A 22,972-nucleotide genomic window follows, 5' to 3' on the forward strand; every position below is an offset into this window, starting at 1 on the left:
ATTCTATTCCATTTTAAAAACAAGAAGGCTCTAATGATAAACCATTGCTCCATAATTCACAGAGCTCTGATAAGTGCCATACCCTTTAACAAGCAGCTCATGTAATGTAGTGCCATTGTGACTCTCCCAGTTTAATTTTAATGTCAGCCACTGCAGGTTTTGCTCCTGATCCTCTATCAATTCTGTCACAGATGGTTCCCTGAAAAAAGAGGAAATACCAGATAAATATCCAAAGCACAATATTTTTCCAGACAATAATCATAAACTGATACTTGTTCTCTGACAAAAAAGAATTATTAGCCAATATTTCAAGAGAGGAATTTATATCAATTTAGGCATAAAATATGATTAGTAATTTTCTATTTTTCTACATAAAATATATGGAAACAATCAAAACCATTATTACAGTTGATTTAGTCATTTCACCTGCTGGCATGTACTTGAACTTCCTGAGGTGTTAGAATTCCAATACTTAAAACCAAGAGTAAAAGTTTTCTAATAACTAGTTTTTGTTTGATACTCAGTGGTACTTAGCAGCTACTTTTTGCTCTTTCCATGAGGGACAATGTGGCACATTCAAGAATTGGCTGCATTCAAGAAAAGTGCCTTAATTATCATACTATTGCTCTGATCCCCAACTTTAAGCAAAGATCAAAATTAAACTTTATCTAACAAAAGTATTTTCTCTAATATTTTTGACCATTATGAAACTGCAATGTCAAAATACCTTAAAATAAAATAAATGAATAATATGGAAAGTCAATAGTAATTGAGTATTATTTAGACTACAATATTTGTAAGGGAATGTCTCAACACCCTGAAAAATATTTACACACTAAAAATTAAAAAGTAGGAAGTATTCTGTAAAATAAAAATGAGTTAGGCAATATTATTTCATTCTTAATTAAATTACTCTATACCTTATTCTATACCTAAGATTTATAATATTAGGTTTCAAAGGTACTTAGACTTTTATGTAAAATTATAGGATACTTTTTTATTCTTTTAAGCATTCAAATTTAGAGAAAACCTTTTGGCTTTTTATCACCAATATTATCAAGAGTAACATAGGTTACTTTAAGAAGGCAGAAGGAAATTTTTTCTAAAACATGGAAGCAGATACTTTGTTGAAATTGGGGAGGAGGTGGGAAAAAATGTACAAAAATTGTTGAGAATTTTAAGTAGATGGCTTTTTTCTTCTTTTCAAACAGGAAATATGCTTGTATAATAAAAGTTGTCAGGAATATTATGGGGTACATAATTATGAGGAAAGTGATATGTACAAGAAATTGTACCTTAATGGAACAATTTAGGGAAATAGACCAAACCAACTTAGAGGAAGCAGCACTGAGTATTCAAATGAAGTTGTAAGCAGCATCAACTTTGCACATCTAGTGGCTCTTTTGGATAACAAAACTGCATTAGAAAAAAAAAAGTAGGGCTGTTTTATACTATTTCTGGAGCAATAGTATGGTTGGTAGGGCACTTGTTTTGAATGCAGCCAACCAAGGTTTGATCTCTGACATCCCATATGATCCCATGAACATTGCTAAGAGTGATTCCCGAGTACAGAGCCAGGAGTACAGGCACACCACAAGGTGTGCTTCCCTCAAAAAAAAAAGAGGGATGGCAAAGAAAGGGGAAAATGGAGTTATTTACTAATGACACATAAGTTAAACATGAATATTCAAACTAATATTTTTACAAAGTGAACTGAGTCTTAAAAAGAAATATTAGCCTGGCATATTTTAAGCAAGTAATAATCAGATGGGTATAGGTTAAAGTTGACTATATGGATTAATAAGGTAGATTTGTAACAACACATTGTATATAGCAGAGAGAGTCTCCTTCAAGGAGCTATTATTATAAGATAAACAATTTAAAAATGTAAATGAATAACTTCCGATACAGGTATATGCTTTGAAAAAGACAAAATATGCAAGTAGAAAGTGACTTGGATTATCCAAAATGTTCTTCTAAGTAGTTAAACTGAGACCTAAATGATGAGATGTATCTAATCATGTAAAGGTCTACAGATCAGCATTCTGAAAAAGTAAAGTGAAGACAAAGCTCCCAGGATGGAAATGAATTTGCAAAGTTATAGTGTCACTAATAAAGTCAATGTGTCTGAAGCTTAGTGGACAAATGGAAAGAATGAGCTATATAGAAAATTAGGTAATAGAGGAAATTAAATGAGAGATTATAAAGTGCCTTACAAAAAGTTCAAAAAAAATCTGAGTCTAAAATATATATAAATGCTATATATAAATATATATTATATAATATAATACATTATATATATATATATAATGTATATAATATATTATATATACTAATTATATATAAATAAAAATAAATATAAATACTATATAAATACTTAAAAAGTACCAGTTGATTTTCTAATGCAGGTCTTATTACTGTTGATGGAAATCCTGTTTAGAGGCAAAAGATAACCAAATTGTAGGTTTCAATGATAAGATGCAGCAGATTCTAGATTACAAGTTACATTAGCACCAGAAATCTTCTAGTGTTGTTCTAAAAGGAAGATGTTCTTATGTAAGTACTATTAACAGAAATAATACTCATCTTTTTGGTCTAGTCCTAATTAATCATTCAGTTTAAATTATCTTCCTAGTTACCTTGAACATATTTAGATAGATGTCCAGGAAGGCAGAGATAAAGTACAGAGTAATTTCTGAGTGTAGAAGTAGGAATTTCACTGGGTGTGGTCCAAAAATGCCCCTCACCCCAAACCTATAGATGTTCACTAGCTACACTATGATCATTATAATGATGGGGAATTTGATTCCCAGGAACTTTAGGAAGACTATTTTCACTGCAGAGATTTCATATTAATAAGTAGCCCTTACATTTTTTATAAAAAACCTAGATCTTGACAGTGTTTCATTCTGGAGGATTCATGGAGAAACCATATTTGATTTCAAAAATTCTGAGGTGTATCTGTTTTTGACACTTTGTTTTGAGATCACAAATTATAAGATTAAAGAAAAGAATTAACTCAGAATCGCATTTAGTTTCATCCCATTTAATAATAGTATATTTCTCTATGCTCTGAAGGATTTCCATTTAATTTACTAAATTATTCATCAACTTAACTGACAACGTTTGAGATTCGATTTGCTCCGAAATATTCAAATTTCTGACATATCTTGCTACTAATGATTTTATAGATATGATTGTAACAACAAGTATACTTGCCTTACTTTTCTTATTAAAACTACATACCCAGTGATCTCACATAAAAACTTAAAATGGTTTTTTTTTCTAGAATGTGGCTTTTTTTTTTTCAGGGAAATTATCATTCTTTTTTTCTGGCAGAGAATGTTCCAGGAAATACTTCACACACACACACATTGAGCTATAATTTTCTTTTCATCCAGGTACTCATTTAACCAACAGCTTCTTGGAAATAGATAGGAAATTAATTCCCTGTGTCCCCGCTGCATGACTGCCAGAAAAGCTACAAAACTGCTGTGTAAAAGAAAATACCATTTTATGGATATGAGTTAGCTGACTTGTAGTTGTACAATGCCAAGCATCTACTTATTGCTCTAAGTGGCTTTGTTCTCCAAATGCAAAACACTAGAACTGTGGTCTTGTATAATGAATTTTCCCTATCCCCTTACTTCTATTAACTTAAAAATCATATAATGAGAAGACTATGAATGGTATTAATACTCAGCACATATATTATATAGGGAAAACTGGTTGGCCACACCAATAAGATCAGATTTATAAAATAACTGGGTGTGACAGGGCATCTATAGTCCCCTTTCTTTGCTTGAACTTGCTTTCTGGCTTTGTATTTTTCTGTGATTTACCAAAATCCCTTATGTGGCAACTCACACATATCAAATATTCAAAATAGACTATAACATTAGAGTTAGTCATAAATATTTTGTAACTTATTCTGTTAAATGGTTTTTTTAAATAAAAACATATTGAGCATTATAAAATTAAGATGAATATTGTTGAGTACCATGAAAATTTTAGGTGTAAGCAATGTTAAGGAGTGCTAGGCAGTTCAATCAAATGATAAATACATACTTAAATGGTAGATAATATTAAATGGGCAAGGCCCTGAGTTTGATACCTGGCATGACCCCTGAGTACCGCTGAGTACAGCATTGATAGTTTCTGAACATTGCAAGCTACATGAGTTAAGCTCTTCTGGGAGTAGCTAGGTAGGTAGGTAGGTATATATGTATGTATGTATGTATGTATGTATGTATGTATGTAGGTAGGTAGGTAGGTAGGTAGGTAGGTAGAATAGGTAGGTAGGTAGGTAGGTAGGTAGGTAGGTAGAATAGGTAGGTAGGTAGGTGGGTAGGTGGGTGGGTGGGTGGGTGGGTTGATGGATGGATGGATGGATGGATAGATAGATAGATAGATAGATAGATAGATAGATAGATAGATAGATGATAGATAGATAGACAGACAGACAGACAGACAGACAGACAGATAGAGATATCTCATGTTTATCAAGAAAATAAAGTTTTCATGGAAGTTACAGAATTTTAGAGAGCTTTTAGGGGCCGGGAAGGTGGCGCTGGAGATAAGGTGTCTGCCTTGTAAGTGCTACCAAGGAACGGACCGCGGTTCGATCCCCCGGCGTCCCATATGGTCCCCCCAAGCCAGGGGCGATTTCTGAGCACATAGCCAGGAGTAACCCCTGAGCGTCAAACGGGTGTGTCCCAAAAACCAAAAAAAAAAAAAAGAATTTTAGAGAGCTTTTGAAGAATTTAGAAATATAGAAAATGATGCTTATATAAACACAGAGGTCTGAGGAGGAAGGATATGCCCACAGAATACAGATAAAAGACAAATCAGTTTAAAACAAACAAAAAAACATACAAATGTATGATAGAAAGTTCAACAAAGATGGTTCAGTTTATGGTGAACTGCAATTGTTGGGTAAATAGTCCTAACATATATGTTTAAAAATAAGAATGAAATAAGACATTTACTTGACTTTCCTCAAGATGTATTTGCTTACTATAAGAGGGAAGTGGCCCACATCCCTGCCTGAGGTGGAACTTTATTTTTTCTCTTGGAGAAACCCATATTCTCTCTTGAACACATCTCTCTCTTATACCATTGGTATATTTAAATAAACTATTGTGACATAAAATAATACTTTTGTCAGGAGATTACAATCATATTTCTATAATAAATTAACAAATAATTAACTTCTAAACTACAATTAATTTTCTGAAGTTCTAAATACTGTGAAGTTTTTTTTTTTTTTTTTTTTTGGTTTTTGGGCCACACCCGGTGACGCTCAGGGGTTACTCCTGGCTATGTGCTCAGAAGTCGCTCCTGGCTTGGGGGACCATATGGGACGCCGGGGGATCGAACCGCGGTCCTGTCCAAGGCTAGCGCAGGTAAGGCAGGCACCTTACCTCTTGCGCCACCGCCCGGCCCCAAAATACTGTGAAGTTTTTAACAAGATTCTTAACAAGATTTTGGTCTAACTGATGTATAGTGAAGACCCACTTCCTCTAACCTTGTTGGTAACATTTCTTTCATGTTGTCAGATGGTGAAGGGATGAGAGAACCATTGGCAGTTAAAAGAGTACTATTCCCATTTATGAATTCCTAACTCACTTTGCCTTTTACCTTTCCAATTCCAAAGAATTAGAGGCACCAAACGACTCCAATTTTTATTTTCTTCATAAGTCACTGCTCATATATATTGGCTTTTATTTGGAGCAAAATTTCTCAAAATGGATTCTACACAAGCACTTATTTTTTACTTCAATGGTCTCCTAAATACAACTAGTATAGTCTCCCTTTGTTTTCTAATAATCTGCTCTCAATATACACAAACTAAAGAAATCCCTATAAATCATTTAAAAGCTAAGTTTTGAACAATGACAAATGTTGGTAAAGATATGAAGAAATTAAAATTTTCGTACATTGCTTCTGGGAATATAAAAAAGATCAAACCTTTGGAAATCAATTTGGTAAGATTTTTTTAAATTAAGATAGACCCAGTAATTGTACTCCTATGTGCATACTCAAGAGAATGAAAAAAAACTTTTTTACCAAAAATTTGTGCATGAATGTCCAAATCACTATTATTTCTAAGAATGGAAGTGGAAACAAGCCAAATATCCTTAACTGATGAATGGTTATCAATATGTGGTTATATCTGCACAGTGGAATATGTTCAACCAACAGCAGGAATGAAAGAATACAGACCTAAAAGTCAAATACTATAATGTAAAATATGCATGATAAACAAATCCAGAGGAACACAAAGTGAATTACTGTTTTTCGAACATTGAGGAAAAGAATAAATGGTATAACATGGAATTAAACAGTGATAATAATCATACAACTATGAATCTATGAGGTGTGGGAAGAAACTCTGAATGTATCCTTTTAAAAAATACAATTCATGGACTTGATCAATAGCACAGTAGGGAGAGACCCTGGATTTGATCCCCTGGCTTTGATACCCTGCATACCACATGGTTTCCAGAGCATGCCAAAAATAACTTCTGAAGGGATGGAGCAGTGGCATGGAGCAGTAAGGCGTTTGCCTTGCTGGCTCTAGCCTAGGACAGACCGCGGTTCGATCCCCTGGCATAGGGTTCCCCAAGCCAGGAGTGATTTCTGAGCGAATAGTCAGAAGTAACTCCTGAGTGTCACCAGGTGTTGTTGAAAAACAAAACAAAACAAAAGAATAACTTCTGAGTAACTTCTGAGTGCAGAGCCAGGAGTAACTTCTGAGGCCACCAGGTATGGCCCAAAAAACAAATTTAAACTTTGGTTTAAAAGTATACAATTCAGGGCCAGAGCGCTTGCAGCCAAACCAGGATAAACCTGGGTTCAATCCCCGGCATCAGACATGGTCCTCAGAGCCTGCCAGGAACGTTTTCTGAGCACAGCCAGGAGTAAACCCTGAGCACTGCCAGATGTGCCCCTCCAAAACTAAATAAAATGTATACAATTCAGAGCTGCTATTTTACTTTTATTTCTAAATGTCTTTGCTTCTTTTTCACAACTTTACATTAAACATGCAGCAAACTGGCCTTGATTTACTAATCTATCTTTGAGCTTCATGGAAGTCAGTTAATATGGAAAGCATGCTATATTAAATCGTTCTTATTTATAAATGATATGCAAAGTTAGAAATCTTTTCTCTAGAAATATACTTTAGGAAAAATAATGTAATTATCTTTTATTATATAATATATACCATATAATAGGATACATAATATAACATATTATATATAGGTATGATATATCATAATATATTTTATATTGTTAGATAATAAATAGATACCATCTTTGAAGATTTTCCTATGTCACAGAAATATTCTTTAATAATGTTTTCTTTCATTAACTAACTCTAAAAGATTAGTAAATAAAATTGCCTCTAACTATATAAAGGAATTTCCTCTAAAATAGTATTGTCAGTTTTCAAATGCCTTAAATTTATAGAAAGATAATGTTAACAGAATTAAAGAGACACAGAAAGTCACATTCCAGCAACCTCCTCATATAACAGGTGTCTCAATGGAGAGCATTTGGCAAGTATTAAAGGGCAGACTCAATTCTGATTTGTGTTGTTGATTAAACAAATGTCCATATGCTTTTCATACTGCACACGCAAGTAGCAGAGTCAATATTCTGTCATGAGAATTCTGAGGTCTGATTTATAGATCCCTTGCCTAATCAAATAGTCATCATACATTCACCTGGGGTGAACACTTGTGATACCGCAGATGGAGGCAAACTGTGAGATTCAGTAAAGTACTCTGGGACTTTTCATTTGAATAAGTGCTAAATGGAAAGCATTTGACACAGAGGCATAATTTGACACAGAAGGCATAACTCCAAGTATAGGTGCTTTAATCAAGTTGCCTCTACCATAATAGCATTTCAGTAGAATTCCTATTAAAACATACAATTTGTTGTAGGCTTGAGTTTTGAGCAACTAATTCTAAAATGCACATGCTTAAGTAGGGGAATGGTCTATTTGGAATTAGAATATGTAGTATAGTAAACACTACACTATAATGTTTTTCTCCATAAGTTAATAAATTTAATAAATTTATTATATTGCTACTACAGCATCAAGATAATTATATTAAATATTCTTTTTATGTAATTTTAAACACAGTGCTATATGCTATGCCATATTCTCAATGACAACAAATCTGGATTTTTTTCTAACTTCATGTCCTTTCTAATTTGTTTAGTCATGTCTTCTCCACTTTATTATGATTTGTTGATTTGATGACATTATTTGCCATGGCATCCTCCACTCTCTGCCTATTAGAGTACAGAGAATACAGCTAGATACTCAGAAATAATCAAGAGGAGACAGAATTGAATTAGTTGAAATTTTATATTTAAATTTCAAGTTTCTGATGCAGAATATGTTTGATATCATAAAGGGAGGTTTGTTCAGTAAACACTTTATATGTGTTCATACAGGCCAGACAAGGCCATTTTCCTTCTGTCCTACCTCTAGCAGTCAAAGTATAGACCAGTGACTAGTTATGGCCTAAATGACTCTCTGATATGGAACTTTGTATTTAGAAGAAATTGAAGATTTGAGCTTACACAGAGTTTATTAGTGCCATTACCAGTTAGAATTGTTATTTTGCAGCTGAGGAGCTGATCTTCTGAGAGAGAATTAACAGAACAGCTTGTTTTGTTTTTTGCCACACCTGGTAGTATTCAAGGGTCATTCAAAGCAGTGCTGAGACACCATGTTATGCCAAGGACCAAACTAAGGAATACAATATCCAAAGCATATGTTCCAAAGTGGTCCTGGGGGGCCAGAGTGGTGGCACAGTGGTAGGCATTTGCTTTACATGCAGCTGACATAGAACGGACCGCAGTTCAATCCCCTGGCATCCCATGGTTCCCCCAAACCAGGAGAGATTTATGAGCACATAGTGAGGAGTAACCCCTGAGCATCATTGGGTATGGCCCAAAAACCAAAAAAAGAAAAGATAAACAAAATGGACCCTCAAAACAACTTTTTTTTTTTATTTGTGGGTGTCATTTCCTTGGTACTTCTAAAATAGAAAACTTTCTTTTTTTAATTTATTATTTTATTTTTATTTTATTTTATTTAAACACCTTAATTACAAACATGATTGTGGTTGGGTTTCTGTCATATAAAGAACACCCCCATCACCAGTGCGGCATTCCCATCACCAATATCCCAATTGTCCCTCCTCCCGACTTTGTACTTTACACAGGCTTTCTATTTCCCTCATGCATTCTCATTGTTAGGATAGTTCTCAATGTAGTTATTTCTCTAACTAAGCTCATTACTCTTTGTGGTGAGCTTCATGAGGTGAGCTGGAACAACTTCTTAAGCAGTCGTTTCCTTCTAAGGAACCTGTCCTCATCTTGCCAGTGACCTTTATTTTTACCCCAGTTTGGCTCTCCAGTTTGTTTGTTTGTTTGTTTGTTTTGAACAATTTGTGACCCACCCACATCAAATGAAGCATAAGGTTTAAAGGCATTAAAAATGCACAAAAATTCTGTCTTCCTACATTTTTCTTGAAAGGATTTATCACCACTCATGAGCGCAGACTATCAAGTCTGAGGTCATATGCAAGACAAGTTATGTTTTCTAGTTATACTATTTTCTCTGATTTCATAGCCCACATGTGCTAGGTTCAGGGGTAGGGTGTGGATTAGGTTGACTAGAATTAACATGGGGGCATAGTTTGGGGGTCAGGAACACAGGGGTGGCATTAAGAGAGTTAACAGTATGCACCAAACTGTAACTGTCAATCAACATATAATGGGAATGTGTGGAGGGAAAAGGGAGGCTGGACCAGAGATGACAGAAGAGGCATGGAAGGCTTTTTATTACAGAAGACCGCAGTAACTTTGTACATAAATACCATAAACTTAATCAGTGTATTGCAAACCTATTGACTAAATTGTAATAAAATGTTTTTAAAGGAAGAAGAAATGTCTGCTTATAGTTTTAATTTCTAAAAATATATAAATCATTAAAATAACACATTCCCATTATGTTAGAAACCATAGCATTTTTAAAACACAATATATACAAAAGAGTCAAATATAGAAACCAATAAACTATAAATCAATGAACAGACTTCTAAAATATGGGATACCCTTGCAAGAGAACATAATTTAGCCATAAGCAGAAAAAAGTAGTAGCACATGTATGAATGAAGACAAGCTAAATTAAATTTAAGAAGTTGCATAATGGATAATAGTGATGATTGTATAGCTTTTGAATATATGAAATGACATTTTTATATACTCAGCTTAATGACTTGTACTTTATTATTAGTTCAGGTTAACTTTTCTTTCCTCCCTCTCCCTTTCTTCCTTCCTTTCTTCCTTTCTTCCTTTCTCCTTCCCTCCCTCCCTTCTTTCTTCCTTCCTACCTTGATTCCTTCCTTCCTCCTTCCTTCTCTCCCTCCCTTCCTTTCTCCCATACCTCCTCCCTTTCTTTTTCTTTTTTCTTAGGCTATATCTGACCATTAAGTCCTGGTGCTCAGGACCACTCCTGGTTGTGCTTAAGTGACCATATTTGGTGCCTGAGAAATAAACCCAGGTAGTTCATATGCAAGGCAAGCATTCTACCCACTGTACTTTATGGCCCTGAACTGCATTTTAAGAAATGGCTATAAGGGTAACTTTTATGGTATCTTTTTACCACAGTAAAATTTCTAATCTAGTATACAAAAAATTGGAAGAAACACAAAGCCAATTTTGAAGAATAAGGTTGCTTCAATTTGTAGTAAAATAGATTTCTTAAGAGGTGATTTCTGGTTGTAAAATCATGTAGTTCAAACTTTTCCCCCAGAACTTGTAATAAAATTATATGTAACCACTTAATCAAGTTTTTCATATTAAGAAATAACAGTAAATATTGGGAAAAGAAAAATAACTCATATTAAAAGACTTTCATTCTCTTTGTGATTATAATCATATCCTTTTTCACTTAGATACAATTAGGAAGTTGGGAAAATTAAATATAATTTAATGGCTCATGGTGAAAATAATTTTTCCACTCAGGAAAAGTTTTGAGTTCTCTTATTATAGATTGCATTACTCAATTTTCTAAACAGGTGAGTATTTATGGGGGAAATGGGCTGAAGAGACTAGGATTAACATAATTATTCAAGTAAGGATAAAAAAATGCTCTGCTAGTTGCTATTCCTTAATTGAATGGCTTAATATATAAAATTATTGTAAAAAGTTTTCCCAGTGGAATTCTGGGCTGTAACCTGAACTTAACTTTTTATTATTCCTTTATCTAGTTTTCTTTATTTCTCCAAATCTCATATGCATATTGATAAAATAAAAATATGAATGTAAGTATATACATGCATTCATACATATATTCTAAGACCATTAATTATTGCTCTATCAAAAGAAAAGAGCTGCAAAATTAAAGTCCCACAGAAGAGCTGCACCCACCTTTTAAAGTTTTTATTTCAGGGTATTTATATCAAACCCAGAGGAAATGTCTTTTCAGTCTAGGAAAATGCAAAACTGGTGAACTATTTCCTCGTTTATATTTCCTATAAAACTGAAGGTAAATTGAAATACCAGCATCTTCATATTTTCTTTCTCAATTTATTTTAAAATGTGCATTTCCTAGAAAAAAAATTTTCAATAATCTCTTGAGGAGGTGAAGAAAATAGCCAGATTTTCCAATCTAGGTTTCTCTGTGGAAACCATCTTACTACCTTTATAAATAATAAGAGCATTTCATTTCACAAGTTCTTAAAATGCACTGACTTCATTGACTTTTAGAGATTTCATCAAGTTCATTTCCACAAGCACCCTCTTTAGAACAGGTGCCTGTAATTAAGCGCAGACCTTTCACTTCATTTATTTCCTGGCTTTGGAGGCTGTTGGAGAACACGAACTCTCTGCATTCACAAGGATGGTATTACTGCTAAGTTCTGTGAAGACCCCTGAGAAACTCATCAATGCTACAAACTACTGACCTTACCCTAAACCCATCTGCTTGCAGGCCAACTGACTCAATGTCTCCTCCCAGCCATCTGCACACACATGGTGTTCCAGGGCAGATCTGTAAGCAGTCAGGAATGACGAGGAGTTCACATTTTTAGAGAGGGTCACTGAGGAAAAATAAAGAGAAAGGAAGAAAAAATAGAAAAATATTCTAATTTAAAGCATTTCTTCTACTAAAGCCAAATGACTTCACATGACTTGGCTTTCCTTGCATACATTAATGTCTAGTTATTTTAGTTAAGAGTCATTTAATCAGTACCTACCCCATGAATAGCACTGCTCTTTAGTGTGGTGGAAAACTAAAATTAGACATGTTTTCTGCTGTCAAAAAACTGTAGGCTCTAAAGTAAATGAGAGTTTTTAAGTTTCCTTATTAGTAGAATGTGGCTACAAATAAGACCCCATTCCTTGAGCTTACTGGAGACCTGTGTAAGTTATACAAAGTTAGCTTTTTTTTTTTTTTTTTTTTTTTTTTTTTGCCATATTGTTTTCTTTACTGCAAGCAAGTGTTTGAAGAATGCAAGTGTGTTGTGGTTTCAATCATTTGGTCTGGGCACTAGTTTCTGTTGTATTAAAAATATATATATATATGGGGCCAGAGAGATAGCATGGAGGTAAGGCATTTGCCTTGCATGCAGAAGGTTGGTGGTTCGAATCCAAAGGGTCCCCCGAGCCTGTCAGGGGCAATTTCTGAGCTTAGAGCCAAGAGGAACCCCTGAGTGCTGCCAGATGTGACCCAAAAACCAAAAACAACACACACAAAAAATAAACAAATAAATAAAATTTTAAAAAAATCCATTATCCAGAGAGCATTTCTGATATACAAAGCAAACAGTCTGATAATGCAGTGGTTCCTCAAACTACAGCCCGTGGGCCACATATTTATTTGTTTTTCACTTCAAAATAAGATATATGCAGTGTTCATAGGACTTTGTTCATAGTTTTTGTTTTCACTATAGTCCGGCCCTCCAATGGTCTGAGGGACAGTGAACTGGCCCTCCGTTTAAAAAGTTTGAGGACCACTGATAAGGCTTAAAATAAATATCCAAGGAATGGAAGAAGTGAAGAGTAATGGGGAGATATAATGAGTTAAATTTAAGATAATAAACGTATAGCCTTTGGTGTTCTGTTATAAAAGGCCTCACATTTTCAACGGGATAATAAGGGGAGAGTTGTAAGTCCCATTTTGGATGTTGAGAGAAAAGTATAAAAAAATCTGGAAAGGCCAATAATATCCTATTTCTGTCAGTTTCAATGATATAAAAATAAGAAAAATGAAATATATTGATAATTTTAGGAAATGTGTAAAAATAAAGAGCTTTACATCATCAGTTATTATGGTCATAACCATTTGGAAGCATTTGACAGATAATAGACATTTTAAACCTACGTAGGCAGGGGAAAATATTCTGTGAGTTGGAAATAACCTGTATGAGTCACCACTGTAAGCTTATATATAGTAAAGCCAAATAGATGGCCTAGGTTAGCAAAATCCGTGAAATCATTTAGGATTCATTTAACTGATGTGGTTGATGGGCTTTGGAGAGTAGAGCAGATGGCAGAAACTCGCTGCTCACCACAATCCCATTCATCTGAACTGTCCCTGCAGTCCGCTTCACCATTGCACCACCGGTCGCGAGACACACACTCATGGCTTGTGCATTCTAGTTCATCATCTTGGCAAAAGGCTGGCATAGGGAACAAGAAGTGAGAAGACATAGACATTAAGAAATCAGTGTGATTAACAGGAAAATGCACATCATTCTTGAGTAGCAGGAGTAAGATGTCATGGTCACTGAGGCCACCAAACTGGTGTGCAGATGAACCACAAAAGAATAAAACATTAAGCCGAAGCGAAGGTGCAGCAGTAGGCCCCTTGCATGCGGCTGACCTAGGAAGGACCGCGAATTGATTTCCCTGGCGTCCCATATGGTCCCCCAAGCCATGAGTGATTTCTGAGTGCATAGCCAGGAGTAACCCCTGAGTGTCACCGGGTGTGGCCCAAAATCAAACAAAAGAAAAAGAAAAAAAGTAAAATATTATTTCATAGATGCTGATCCATATAAATAACAAACATTGAACAAAATTATGCAGTGTGGTTGGGCTTTCAAAAATCATGTTCAAACTCCTTGATTGACCATTGTCTGTTTCCCTTATTTTTCCTTTCCTTTTTTTTAAAAGGGAAATTGGATTTTGCCTAATGCTCCCCAACCACATTCCACAGTTCCAGCTTCAGAGGAAGATCTGGATTCATTTTAAAAGGATATGAAAATTTTGTTTTTAACTATAAGATTTCTTTGCTGAAAAAAAAAAGATTTCTTTGCTGAGTGCAATTATTAGCTTGGGGGAAAATATGAGATGAAAGCTCTTGACCTCTGTTATTTTTTTTTTCAGGTTGGGCTTTGTCAGAACATTTCTGTTAAATCAAACTCTGCTGGATAGATGTGGGATACAGGTGGTCTGAAGTGAACCACATCTTTTTTTAATTGGTTTTCCTTACAGGTATTTCTTTTCACAGCTCAGTTTTTGAGTGGTGTCTTTTTCAGTGCACCTAAACATCCACATTCCTGACTATAAAATGGGATCTATCTGAACCAGCCAATTTGAGTGAATTCCTATTTAATAATCCAGATGTGAAGACAAAGTTCTCATGCAAAGGATTATGTTGTCCCAGGTGCTCTTTGAAGCCATCTTTGGACCAGATAGAAGCCAGTCCAAGGTCAATCCAAACTGAAAGAACTGAGTAAGAGTTGATAAACTCACATCCAACCTTAAAATGCATTCCACACTTTTCATAACAAGTTATATATAAACAAAATGATAATTAAAATAATAAATGTAGGTCAGAGAAATAGTATAGTAATAAAGTACCTGTTTTGCATGCATCTAACACAGTCCAATAACATATGGTCAAGTGATCCCTGACTACTGCTGGATATGAACCTAAACTAATACAAAAATAATAATAATAATAATATTAACAATAACAAAGTGAAATTCAGTGGCATTTCACATATTCAGAAAGTTACTCAATCATCACCATTTATCATCTTTTAGTTTAGCATGTTTTAATTCTTATATGTGCTACCATTTTTCTTCTGGTCTGGCTAAATAATCTGCCAAGCTCTGCCAGTAGTAGCCACTGAGGACAGAGCCAAGAGTAAGCCCTGAGCACAGTTGAGTATAGTCAAAAGAAGCCACATAACAAAATAACAATAAATATCATCATTATTTAAGGCACTTTGATTTGAGTTTTCTGTTATTAGTATGTAAGACATGATTGGACAAAACACATTGGTTTAATTTTTCTTATTGTAACTAGTGTCTCTTTTTAAAAAAATATTTAAAATATAGAGAATCATGTTTAATAGTCCAACTACCTAGCAATCAAACTTTAATTTTTATATTATTCTTATATTTTCAAGGATAATGACAAACATAATATTTTATATTTTGTTTATTAGGAGAAATTACTCTTCTAATTTATTTTAATATTTTATAATATTTAATTTTATTATTATATTTTATGCCTACAATTTTGTCTTACTTGGATATCTAAAATGTTAACCACATAATAAATAATGATCAAATTGTATAGTACATATATTTTACACACATATAAATGTCTTTTTACTATGCTCCTGTCCACTTAACACACTAGTAGAGTTTTGGTTAAAAGATATGAACATATGAAGATTTTTAAATCTTATTTCTAAATTTCTGGCTATGTAAAAGAAGACATGAGTGTATAAAACTCCCATTAGTCAATTACTATAAGTAGTTATAGCAGTTTTTTTCTTTAATTTTATTTTTATAAGTAAATTCTTTAATTGAATTGCCATAAGATACATAGTTACCGAGTTGTTCATAATTGAGTTCTATCTTTTAGTCACAGAATGAACAACACCCTCCATCAGTGCACATCCCTGCCATCAATGTCCTGGTTCCCCCCCCCCCCCCCGTCCATGCCCCCAACTGCCTCAGGGGGAGACATTTTTCTTCTCTCTATATATTTTTTCCTTTTTTTCCTTTTAAGCACTATGGTTTGCAATATTGTTACTAAAGGGTTATCATGCATATCACTATAACCTTTCAGCACCCAGTTTTTGTCTAGTATTTCCATCTATCAAACTATCATTGTTATAACTGTTCCTTCTCTACTCTAACTGTGCTCCCCATCTATTTGTGGCAAGCTTCCTACCATGACTGACCCCCATCTCTGTTGTCTTTGGATTTTATTATCAAACTATCTTTTCTTATATTTCACAAATGAGTGTTATCATTCTATGTCTATCTCTCCCCCTATAATGCATTTCACTAGGCATAATACTCTCTGTATTCAACTATGTATAAGCAAATTTTATGAATTCATTTTCCTAACAGCTGCACAGTATTCCATTGCATCCATGTAGCAGTTTCTTTATCCACTCATCTGTTCTCAGGGTTTTTTCCAGATTCTTGCTGTTGTGAATAGTGACTTACAGCAGTTTTTTTCATCCATGTTATCAGGGCAGTCTGGGAACCCATCACAGATGACTGTGTGCTTCAAGCACTGCTTATTAGATGGGCATTCCCAAAGATCTCTCTCCTTACAGCCTGGAAAGATAAAAAATATTACTGGCAGTGGATATGGAGATAAAAATAATTAATTTTTATCAAGGAGTGTAGAAAAATAAAACATGAAAAATGATTTATTTCTTAAACATTTTTATTCCTGTATTCCATAAAATATAATTTTTAAAGTAGAAATCCTCAATAATTTCCATATTGCAAGATAACTAATATGTCTCTCCTAAGAGAAGATTAAAAGTGACATATGGGAAATGAAAAAAATAAAAAAGCAAGTACACATTAATGTTCATCTTCAGCTGTTCCTTTTTATTTCTGAATCAATTTGCCAATACATAAGACTCATCTATAAAATGATGAGTTATACTTTTAAGCAAATATGCCAAAACTCAGTGATCTAAATGAATATTATTTTACTTGTAATTGCCACCAACAAATGGCGAGGCCATCTGTATGTTTAGTAAAAGAAGCTCTTCTTATGCCAAATACCTATAAAATAGCTTAAGATTCGGGTATGAAAACCATTACATCTGTAATGTAATCAAAGGTTTGAAGGTTAGAAACTTTAGTCATTAATATGATACATGAACATAACTAGTACAACAAGATTATAAGCTTGAACTGAAATTGTCTTTAAAATCACATGTAGCTATAATGATGGATCAAATGCTGTTTTGATTTAATACAATATATTTTACCTGTTGGTCAGCTATTGCATTCCAAGAGATAAATGTGTTCTCATCAGTCCTTTTGGATTAACAGTCCTCATAGACTGTATGTAAAGGAAAAGATCACATGACATTGACTTTTAAGTCTCTTTTCTCAGACCCTAGCCCTGCCTAAAATAGCAGCTAACACTCTGCCAAGTCCTCAGCACACCTGCTTGTAAATAGAATTTTATTTCAAATATGGAATAAAAAATGTCACGCATTTCCAGGAAAAGAACATTGAGTTAAAGTAAGTGCAATGCAAAATTTGCTCAAATAAGGGCTGTCCTTTAAAATGTTATTTTTCATCCTACCTGGAACAAATAATTCAGGATATTATCTGACCTTGTACAGATAATTTAGAGAAGTTCTGTCGGCAAATGACTTGGATTTCTCGAAATCCATTATAAGAAAAATTCTGCTCTTTTTCCAAATTGTCATTGAAAACATTATCAAAAAAAGCTATCATAAGATGTTGTCTGGCTCCTAAATTAAACTTGAAGTATTTTATCATTTCAAAGTAAAGAAAATAAATAGACATCACTCACTACCTAAAAACCTGGAATTAAGAATTCATGGAATATTTGGAGTCCCAGAGGTCCCTGAACAAATAAAAAGCTAAAAGTCTGTCATACATAGTCTATATTTGTCCAATGGCATAGGTTGCTCATTCCATAATAGAACAAACAGAAATCCAGAGGTCTAGTCCCCTACTGCACCCACCCAGCTCTTGAGAGTGCATCTCTTCTCATCAACCACACTTGCTCACAGGACAAAAACAATTACTGCATGTTTGTCTGACTGTTCACAAGGAAAAAAACTTGAAGTAGTTTCATATGAGTTCATAAAAGATCACACAAATAGATCTTCCAGAACATAAAGCCTTCAAAATTGTGCTTCTACAGGAATAGTAATTATAGTAATTCAAATGATAATAATCACATTTATTTTGTAACCATTTAAACAGAAAGGCACTTAATGACTAGGGCATTGGTGTCATCACTAATTCTCCATGAGATGTCTAGTCTATCACATAGAATAATGATTCATTAGTGACTGTAATGCCATCTTCATGTAAGAGTTTATTTATATAGTAGTTAAAAGTTCTTTGAGGGCTAGAGATACAGGAGGGGTTCAGGCAATCTCTTGAATGCAGCCTACTCTGTTTTGATCCCTGTTACTCCATTTGGTCCCCCAAGCATTGCCAAAAATGATTCCTGAATTCAGTCAGGAGTATGTAAATTATGAGCACTCCCAGGTCTAACCCCCAAACTAAAATTTAAAAAAAAGTTTTTAATCAAAAGATATTAGTTTTAGTTATATTCTTATTTAAAAAGCCTCAGTAAAGAGACCTGGGTTGAATAGACAGTAAGAAACTACCTTATGCCTGATTCACTCAGTGTAGATAGGGATTAAGAGATCTTCAGTCCCTCGAATTCACATCTATAGTATGATGGCAAAGCTCAGAAATACAACCTCCTTTATTATTTTCCTTAGCTCTCCTTTCATTTTAATTTCTAGGTGATTTCTATGACCTGATCTCGTTTTTTTCTATTGCTTAGATAACAATTATTGGGAAATTTTTGATAAAATATAATCTCAATTCATCAAGTTTTAGTCTTATAAATTCTTGGCATATGTTCAAGTAACCACAAATCACCAACCCCCAAAACAATGCAGTGCTTCTATCCTGAAACAGTGCAGATTCTGGAAATCACTTATATCTACTAAGCATACTTCTATGAAGCCATTCTGGAATGACAATGTTCAGATTTGTATAATTTTTCCAAATACTTGCCAAAAACATTTTTAGTGCTAACAATATTTTCAACTGCTGCTTTTATAGCTATTATATTGATAATAAAACCTCAATAAAACATTTAAAGCAGGAGATATTTCAGAATGCTGTTCAATGCTAAATTTTATCACACAGATTTTAAAAAGTGATTTAGAAATGATGTTCTTTGGATACCATTTACTGAATATGTGGCACTGGAAAACAGATAATTTCTAACATATTAATTATTTTATGAATAAATTAGTTAAGTACTATTTTGAGGGGAAAACCAAACTGATATTATTAGGAGTTATGAGTGAACTTCAGGTGTGTGGGAGTGAATAGTTAAAATGTCACTTTATTCAGTGAAGCCTAAGCATATACATGCCTTCATGTTCCCGATAGATACAATAAATCAGAAAAAGATAAAGTACATTGTGTAACTCAGCTTCACTGGAACTGTTGTTTACTTTACTAGGTTGGATATTCCCACAGAACAAGGAGAAATTGAGAAAGTGGCAAAATGAAAGCTATATGATTTCATAACAGTTCATTCTTGAAGGTGATTTTGTTATTTGATTTTCATTAGGAGTGATCTCTCCATGCATCAGACATGTCCATTTCAACATGTGCATTTATTCAAAGAGGAATACATGGGTAATTTCAATTATATAACTTTAGAAAATTCAATGAAAATTTTCTCAGAGCTAATGGAATAATGAATGTAGTGCAAAATGTGTTCATTTATTAAAAACTTTTAAAATTTCTTAACTCGGGTGTGACCCAAAAAAACAAAAAACAAAAAAGTGGGGGGCGGAGACATAGCATGAAGGTAAGGTGTTTGCCTTTCATGCAGCAGGTCAGTGGTTCAATCCTGGCATCCCATATGGTTCCCTGTGCCTGCCAGGAGCGATTTCTGAGCGTGGAGCCAGGAGTAATCCCTGAGTACTGCCGGGTGTGACCCAAAAACCAAAAAAAATAAATTTTCTTAACTATGGCTTTCTGTGACACCAACAATATTTTTCGAAATTTATAGAGGTCAGAAATGGATTCCAATGCTCCTATATACCTTTATGTGATTAAAATATTGATGAAAACTCATTACTAGCCACCTAACATTTAAAACCCTATAGTGCTTTAAATGTCTTTTTTCTCCCAGAACATATTCTAGTACCCAAAACTGTGAGTCTAGGGAAGGCTCTTTACTACATTAAGCTTTTATATTTCTCAACTATTCATTTCCTTACAGCAAAGTTTGGTTTTGCTACCCAAACTGAGTATAGAGCAACCACTTTATAATGTCAGAGATAATCTATTTTAAATTGCACCTCAGAAAACTATAGCCCATAAAGTCAAAGCCTACTGAACAAATTGAATAGTTTTTTTAAATCTCTTATATAATAGATATTCAATTCATTTTGACTTATTTCTTTACCTAAAATACCACAAATACACAAACAACAGGAGCTTCTTCAAACTCTGTATGTTCCACCATAATAAAATTACCCCAGTCATTGTACCATCATTCTGACAGCTCTAATTTTCTAGAAGATGAACTTGTCCAGATTTATAGCAGTTGATAAGATTTCAGTAGATTGTCTGTGACATTTTGTCTAAACCAGAAGGGCAATGTCTACTATAGAAAATTCATTTGGGGGGCCAAGGCAATCTTTCATATCTCAAAGGTTAAAAGAATAAGATGATTTCAAAAGACATATTGCCTTATGTGTTCCAATTACAAGTGTAATTTTTTTTAAATGAGAACAATCTAAGCACATAGGCAAACTATTCTTCGGTTACTATGTCATTCATTCCGCTTTACTCCAGAATGTTGTTTAGTAAAGGGTGCTGTCCTTTTACTACTCCTTGAAACATTTTTAATTTATAAGCACAAAGGTTTGAAAAGAATAAAATGAGAATAAGCTTCACTTAAATTACTATTACATTTTTGGCCTTGCCATTGGTGGATGTTGGATTTAAAAGGCAGAAATGTCATAAATGTCATAAAGAATTTTATCCGTTGCCAACAGTGACAAAATTATAGAAGGGAAAATAATTAATTCCAGTTAAAATTTAAATCAGAGCCTGAACTCTCTCTTTATGGATCACGATGCTATTTAACATGGAAATCATGTGCAAAGACACTATCATTCTGCTTTGAAACAAATGACAACTACTTTACATTCTCAATAAAAGTGTTTCCTCATACTTTTGAAGTGTCCTTTTGTTGCGTCTGAATCAATATCATTGAGATTGTACGTCATAATAATTTAGGAATGGTCAATAGAGTTTGAAGTATGTGGGGCTAGACATTATCCTCAAGAGAACAAGCACTTAACAATGTCTGCCTTGTATTTTGATAATACAAAAAGAAAACACGTTAGTCACATTCAATCCGAGTGATTACTTAATCAGTGAACTTTCAGAATTGGTTAATACAGTTCTCAGCCTAACTTCCCAATACCATACATTCAATCAAATATGACTGCACATAATTACCACAGTTTTCTTCATCACTGTCATCATCACAATCTGCCTGGCCATCACATCTTCTGGAAGCCAGAATACACCGTCCTGATCTGCACTTGAAATGACTAGGTGAGCATTCTGTTAGAAAACAATGGGCCATGTTACTGTCAACAGAAAATCCAAAATCACTGACTAGTTCACTAGTTACATGTCAGATGTTATTGAGGAACTATTACATGAGATAAGAATGCCTGTCCACAAAGAAAGAACCAAAGTTAATTTGGCTCTCTTCCATCCACAAATCAGTATTTTCAAAATTCTTGGCATCATCTCTCTAGATGAGTTGTTTAGTGCTTTTATGCTTTCCAACAATTTACTTTCTTTCTCAAGTTGACAACTTACTGTACAGCTTCTGAAACCCGAAATACCCTGTGAGTCAACAATCTAGCTATCCTCACTATGTCAAAATATTTTGAATACTAATATTTCCACATGTAGAGAGACTCCTAATTCTTTTCCTCTACTTGATGCTTCCATGTTGCCAATGTCTCCAAATGCTGTGTACTTGAAGAAATTAGTTAATAGTTATCATTACCTTCATGACCCATAGTAAACAAAACAGCATCTATACATAATAGGCGTTACTTTAATAATAATAACAAAACCTTATAATTCCACTCAAAAGTAGAGAGGGGAGAACAAGTTCTTTCATGATCACGGCTTATGAAAAGTGGTCATTGTCTCTTATAGCCAGGTAAATTAAAATAAAAATAAAAATGAGATATAACACTAGAAAAAATAACACATATAAAACAAACCTGAAACAATAAGTGTTCATTTGATGATGTTGCAAAAAAATAAATAAAAGAAGGAACCTCATTCACTGTGATGGAACTGGTCAACCTCTGAGGGAAACAGTTTAGAGATTTCCAAAAAGATTAATAGAGCTTTCATATACTACAGCTATTCTACATATTGGCACCAACTCCCAAAACACACACAAAAATCATTTAAAAAATATATTCAAGAGCTGGGTAAATGGGATGGTATATCAGATAAGACAACTGCCTTGCCTTGCCAAGTGGGCAGTCCTAGGTTGGATTCCTGAGCATCACCAGGAATGATTTCTGAGCAGAGCCAGGAGTAAACCTTATGCACAGCTGGGTTTGTCTCTCAAACCAAAATAAATTTATAAATAGAAAGGAAATAAAATGATCAAAATATATGCACATTGATGCTTATTACAACACTAAGTAAAATAGCCAGGATATAGAAACTGGCCTAAATGTTCAATGATAGAAAAACGAACTTAGGACTTTGTATATCACATAGCCATAAAAAATAAATAAATAAAAGGATGCAGTTTGCTGCAACTTAGATGGTACTGGAGGATATCATGTTAATCTAAATAAGTCAAAAGAAGGAC

General features: G+C 33.9%; 1 protein-coding gene across 1 annotated transcript in view; it reads right to left on the minus strand.

The window, feature by feature from the left end:
• The window catches only part of CORIN (corin, serine peptidase), a 149,579-nt gene that overhangs the window by 21,129 nt on the left and 105,478 nt on the right, over positions 1–22,972 (minus strand). The window contains exons 11-15 of the mRNA XM_049789828.1: positions 21,577–21,684; positions 16,507–16,620; positions 13,602–13,712; positions 12,002–12,131; positions 83–199 (exon numbers count right to left, since the gene is read on the minus strand). Coding sequence (XP_049645785.1) covers positions 83–199; positions 12,002–12,131; positions 13,602–13,712; positions 16,507–16,620; positions 21,577–21,684 — 580 coding nt within the window. The remainder of the gene's footprint in view (positions 1–82; positions 200–12,001; positions 12,132–13,601; positions 13,713–16,506; positions 16,621–21,576; positions 21,685–22,972) is intronic.

This window comes from Suncus etruscus, chromosome 16 (genome assembly GCF_024139225.1).
Source record: "Suncus etruscus isolate mSunEtr1 chromosome 16, mSunEtr1.pri.cur, whole genome shotgun sequence".
NCBI lineage: Eukaryota > Metazoa > Chordata > Mammalia > Eulipotyphla > Soricidae > Suncus > Suncus etruscus.